Source organism: Hordeum vulgare, chromosome 2H (genome assembly GCF_904849725.1).
Source record: "Hordeum vulgare subsp. vulgare chromosome 2H, MorexV3_pseudomolecules_assembly, whole genome shotgun sequence".
NCBI classification, from domain to species: domain Eukaryota; kingdom Viridiplantae; phylum Streptophyta; class Magnoliopsida; order Poales; family Poaceae; genus Hordeum; species Hordeum vulgare.
The window spans coordinates 41427724-41434137 of record NC_058519.1 but is presented as its reverse complement, the minus strand read 5'-3'; the positions used below and the strand labels follow the sequence as shown (position 1 = coordinate 41434137).

Sequence of the window (6414 nt, the reverse complement as noted above, 5' to 3'; positions counted from 1 at the left end):
GCGTGAACCGCTGGTTCAAGTTCATGTCATTCTTTTTCTTCTTTTATTATACGCCATGTCATCAAAATCATCTACATAGTAATTTTACCAACCATGATCATACCATCATTGGAGATGCCCTAACCAGGCTGAGGTCTCAACGTCACAGTTGCCGAATTGTCTCTCCTCTGGCCGAAGGCGACATGACCGCAAAATGACTGCGCACGGGTCAAATCGAGGGCGAATTGCCTTGGAACAACGCTGACGCCCTACTCCTATCCCTACACATGCCTCCAGGCGTCCGTGAGCATTGAATTGATAAAGAAAAAAATAGATCGTTCAATGTTTTTCAGATTGTTGCGTTGCAAACGCCAAGGGAGATCGCTCAAGTTGGCCCTGTTGCATGGAAAATGCAGGTGTTGGTGTTGGCGGTAGCGACTCAACTCAAGGTGGAAGCTGCCGCAGCCTAAACCTTGGATACCCGATCGAACGGCGTTGCTCAAGCTAGAGACTAACGTTGGACTAATATGACCTAAATTTCGGACGCTATATCCCTACTTACTTGCTAGTGGGAGACCGGCCGGGGCCGATTAATTTGCACATGAGCTAAATATTTGGCTATAAATATGCATGCGATGTACAACTCTCTTGCACAAGCCACTAAGCTCCACAACCAGCAAGTGGCTAGTAAGGCACACGCATTGCTTTGGTCTTATCGCTAGCTAGCTAATAACCATGGCTTCTTCCTCATACACTTCCTTGCTGGTGCTCGTGGCTCTGGTCACGGCGGCGTCGGCGCAGCTGTCGCCGACGTTCTACGACACGTCGTGCCCCAGGGCTCTGGCCACCATCAAGAGCGGCGTCATGGCCGCCGTGACGAGTGACCCCCGCATGGGCGCCTCGCTGCTCCGGCTGCACTTCCACGACTGTTTCGTCCAAGTAAGTTGGTCACATGCATGCATACACGGCCTCATAGCCGGCAATGGCATGTACCCTGTTTTGTTTCGGTGTCGCTAGATAAATACCAGGGTCCAGGGTTAACCATGGGCGCTGCTTTACTATATGTGATATGCAGGGCTGCGACGCATCTGTTCTGCTGTCCGGCATGGAACAAAACGCTATCCCGAACGCGGGGTCGCTGAGGGGCTTCGGCGTCATCGACAGCATCAAGACGCAGATCGAGGCCATTTGCAAGCAGACCGTCTCCTGTGCCGACATACTCACCGTCGCCGCCCGCGACTCCGTCGTCGCCGTAAGAATATCATCATCTTACCATCATATACATCATCGACCGGATGATCGGCAGCTTTTACAACATGCTTCTATATATAACAGTTTGCTTGCCTTTTGTTTGCATTATTCGCGTGCAGCTCGGTGGCCCATCATGGACAGTCCCTCTGGGGAGAAGAGATTCCATAGATGCAAACGAGAATGAGGCAAACACGGACCTTCCAGGCTTTAATTCTAGCCGCGCAGAGCTTGAGGCGGCATTCCTCAAGAAGGGTGGCCTCAACACGGTCGACATGGTGGCCCTCTCCGGCGCGCACACCATCGGCCAGGCGCAGTGCTCGACCTTTCGGGCTCGGATCTACGGCGGCGACACCAACATCAACACGGCCTATGCGGCGTCGCTTAGGGCCAACTGCCCGCAGACAGTCGGCTCCGGTGACGGCAGCCTGGCGAATCTGGACACGACGACGGCCAACACGTTCGACAACGCCTACTACACCAACCTCATGTCCCAGAAGGGGCTCCTGCACTCGGACCAGGTGCTGTTCAACAACGACACCACCGACAACACCGTCCGGAACTTTGCGTCCAACCCGGCGGCGTTCAGCAGCGCCTTCACGACGGCCATGATCAAGATGGGCAACATCGCTCCCAAGACAGGGACGCAGGGCCAGATCAGGCTCAGCTGCTCCAGGGTGAACTCGTGATCGACGGACGAGCTGCTATACCTACCAGCCGGCAGCTCGCTAGCACGATACGTGAATGAATAAGGCGAACCAGTGGCCAATATAAACACCAGCACTTGAAAACGTCTATTTTAAGTACGAGCGGCAGCAAATCATGCAGGCATCTACATATATATGTAACATCGAATTCCCACTTTCTCATGCAAAGGCATGGAGAATTATTATCGATCCTACTAATACTTGTATACATAATGAAGATATGAACTTCTCTTTTTGACTTGGTATGACGTGGCCATGGAGAACTACTGTCAATAATCCTACATACACTTGTATACATAGTGAAGATATACACTTCTCTTTTGACATTTGACATGAGGTAGCCGTTGTTGGCCCAGACCTAACGCACGCACACACATTGTTGGAATTAAACACGCCGGCCGTATACGTGCCCAAGTCTGATATGTATACGTATCCGTGTAGATTTCTAAAGCATCAGCAAGTAGGACTAGTGCTAGTTGGTTTTAGCTAGAATAAACATCCCTGCACCCCTGTAACAATTATACAACCGCAAGATTGAGAACAGAAGCAATAAAGTATACACAAGGCTCGATACCAGCCTTTGGCAATACGCCGGTGTCTCGCGTGCGTGCGTTTTGTGCTTCCGGCCGGCTACGTTGGTGTAGTTGTTGCACCTTCACATAGGATCGATCAGGAGCAGCGCGACTACTTTGGGATAGCTTTGCACTGCATTGGTGGATCAGTCAGGAGCCAGCTAGCGGTGTATTTTGAAGTAAAGCAATTCGTCGAGTTTGTCACCGTCGTCCTTCGTCATCGGTCATTGCCTATCGTCGGAAAGTACTCGGCGTCAGGTCTGGACCAACAATTGGTATCTAGAGGGAGGTTGATCTTCTAGTAACGGAAGATCATGTCGGAGGACGACAAGACCAAGTAGCTGGCGGCGTACTCCGGTGCGGCTAAAGTATTTGCTGCTCCGGCGAGTTCGTCGTACCCACGATTTGACCGCGAGAACTTCGGCGTCTGGAAGGCACTGATGGAATGTGGTCTCCACGTCAACGTGTTGTGGGACGCAGTCGATCCAGGAGGCGACGCTTTCAAGAAGGGGGGAGCCGAGCACTGGAAGGATCGGCAGGCGGCATCGGCGATTTACTCGGTGATGTCGATGGATGTCCTCCAACACTTGATCACCAAAGAAACGGCGAAGGAGGTGTGGGATACCTTGGAGCTCATGTTTGAGGGACACGACCGCGTCAAGCAAGCCAATCTCCAAACTCTCTTAAGGAACTATGAGACTTTGGTCATGGGCGATAATGAGTCCGTGGATCCGTTTGCTTCATGGGTACCTACTCTCGTCAATCGGATCCGCGCACTTGGAGAGAATCTAACGGAGGCCTTGGTTGTCCGTCGGTTCTTGCGTGCGGCTCCTCCCCGGTACCTGCAAATTGTCATGGCGATCGAGCAGTGCGTCGATCTCGCGACTCTCTCCATTGATGATCTCGTCGGGCACTACAGGGCTCACGACGAGCGTATGAGGTACAGTCTCGGGGACGAGAGGAACGATGAGCTTGTCATGCTCACGCGGGCTCTGTGGCAGGCGCTGGAAACAAGGAGAGAAGGTGAGGGCTCTAGCAGTTACGCTCGCCAAGATCGTGTGCCAAACGAACAAAATCAAAAGGACGCCAGCGATGGTGCTCCGAAGAAGAAGAAGAAGTTCGGCAAGCGCAAGATCAAGTGTCACAATTGTGGCATCATGGGGCACTTCAAGTCGGAGTGCAAGAATCCCCCAAAGGAGAAGGCGCTCATGGCCCAGCAAGGAGATGAAGGTGACATGATGTTGATGCATGTGTGAACTCATGGACGAGGAGGATCCAGTTCTTCAAGTGCTGGCTAAAGAAATTGCCGCACTCCATGAAGAAAAAGTTTGCTCTCAACATCATGGTTCGGAAACCCGTATCGATGCTACGGATACGGGGGTGATTCCAAAACTTACAGCAATGCTACGAGTGTAAGTGCTACCTGAAGACAACAAATCAAAGTATGCTGATGCAAAAGTAGGCACGTGCGCAACAGCTTTGTCATGATGTCCATCAACAGACGAAGGCATGGTGTCAGAAGTACACTACGCACGTGTTATGGTGCCGGAAAACCATATCACACGACGAGCTATGCCGCTCGGACCTGACGAGAATCGCGCCGTGTCAGAGGATGGCAAAGCGAGGGAAAAAGGTCCACTCCCGGCTGTGGTTGTGGAGATTTCAGATTTTGGACCGCGAATTCACGGACGAGCAGCCGTCCGGTCGTCTACGGTCGCTCGGCTAGAAGACCCGAAGTTGGCTGTCCCGATCAGCAGCAAAGGAGGTGGACTAGGCTGTAGTATCCTACGTAGCAGTACATCTTCAGCAATAGGGTATGGAGCAGAGCAGGACATGGTGGATTTGTTCCATCACATGAAGAAGCTCTACAAGTAGTTCGTATGGCTGGAGGGAGCACATGCAACGCATCAAGTGATCCAAATGAAGGGCCAGGGATACTAGGAAGCTTAGTTCGGGCTGGATTTTTTGCTTCGCCAAAAGAAACGCGCGCAGCAGAAATTTTCATGTCGTCTCCGACAGTAATGGAGGAAAGGACACCACCACGTATATCCATAAAACTACAACCGGTGTTTCATCCATATCCGGAGGATACTCTTTGGACGATTGACCCGGTAAATATCAAAGGAAGTGGGCGAAGGTGTCTAGCAATTGCCGAGAAACCGGCAGATTTTAAAGACGCAAATATGAAGGAGTGTTGGCATCATGCTATGAAAGAATATTTGAGGTCGATCCACGACAACAATGCATGGGAGCTTGTGGATCTTCTCAACAATGAAAAAAACCATGGAGCTCAAGTGGGAATTTACGATCAAGAAAGAAGCTGAAGGAAATTGTGTGAAGCACAAGGCGAAGCTAGTGGCCAAAGAGTACGTGCAAGATGAAGGTGTGGACTTCGAAGAAGTGTTCGTTCCCGTTGCACGGATGGAGTCGATGAGATTACTCATCGCTCTCGTGGCTCAAGAATCATGGAAGATACATCACATGGATGTAAAATCCACGGTTTTGAATGAAGGAGATGTGTTTGTGAATCAACCACCGAGTTTCATCAAAGAGGGAGAAGGACATGAGGTATTGAATCTACGCAAAGTCTTGTATGGGCGACGGCAAGACCTTCGGGCGTGGAGCATCAAACTTGATCAGACTATGATTTCTCTTGAATTTGAGAAAGCCCCACTCGAGCATGCAATGTACAAGAGAGGTGAAGGTAGGGATCGTCTACTTGTTGGCATCTACGATGACGATCTATTGATAACTGGAGCAGATGAAGAGGTGATTGCAAAGTTCAAGCTACAAATGTAGGAGCTTTTCAAGATGGATGATCTAGGTCTTTTGAGTTGCTACCTCGGGCCAGAGGTGCATCAAAAGTTGGAAGGGGTCACACTATGCCAGGAGGCATATGCAAGAAAGGTACTTGAAAGCTGTAGCATGAAAGATTGCAATCCGATTGACGCTTCAATGAAACCTCGTCTTGAGCTGAGCAAGAAGAAGATGGCGAGACTACTCGGCTACAGTGGTAGTGACAAGGAAGGAATTGTTGAAGACCGTAAGAGTACCTCAGACATGGTATATTTCCTTGATGAAAGCATAGTAAGCTGGCTATCACGAAAGCAGACAGTGGTGACATCGACTTCAAGTGAAGGAGAGTGTCAAAGTGTGTGGCTAGGAAGGCTACACGGTGATCTCATGGATCGAGATCCGAAACGAGTAGTGCTCAATGTTGACAGCGAGTCTATGTTTTTTCTATGCGAGGATCCAGTGCGGCGTGACAGAAGCAAGCACATTGATACTATGTATGACTACATGAAGGACCGCGTGGAGAAGAGAAGACGAAGGTCAACTACAATCGCACCCATGATCAGCTGGTGGACATGCTGAATAAAGCTTTGGATCGAGAGAAGATCATGAAGATGTGAAGAAGGATCGGCGTCGAAGCTGTGACATGACGACGTCGTGTTTAAGGAGGTGATTGTTGGAATTAAACACACCGTGTACGCGCCCAAGTCTGATATGTGTATGTATCCGTGTAGATTTCTAAAGCATCACCGAGTAGGACTAGTGCTAGTTGGTTTTAGCTAGTATAAAGATCCCTAGCTGCATCCCTGTAACAATTATACAACCGTAAGATTGAGAACAGAAGCAATAAAGTATACACAAGGCTCGATACCAGCCTTTGGCAATACGCCGGTGTCTCGCGTGCGTGCGTATTGTGCTTCCGGCCGGATGGCCGTTGTGTGCGTACCTATACGTTGACGTAGTTGCTGCAGCTTAACAAAGGGTCGATCAGGAGCAACGCGGCTACTTTGGTATAGCTTTGCACTGCATTAATGGTGGATCGGTGAGGAGCTAGCTAGCGGTGTATCTCGACGTAAAGCAATTCGTGGAGTTTGTCATTGTCTTCCTTCATCATC

The 6414-nt window shown here is 50.2% G+C and overlaps 1 protein-coding gene across 1 annotated transcript; it reads left to right on the top strand.

Moving 5' to 3' along the window:
* Nucleotides 1-619: 619 nt before the first annotated feature.
* LOC123424725 (peroxidase 1) lies at nt 620-2179 on the top strand. The gene is made up of 3 exons (XM_045108397.1): nt 620-918; nt 1055-1231; nt 1350-2179. The coding sequence occupies exons 1-3, from the start codon at nt 715-717 to the stop codon at nt 1914-1916; spliced, it is 948 nt and encodes a 315-aa protein (XP_044964332.1). The 5' UTR covers nt 620-714; the 3' UTR covers nt 1917-2179.
* Nucleotides 2180-6414: the final 4235 nt, after the last annotated feature.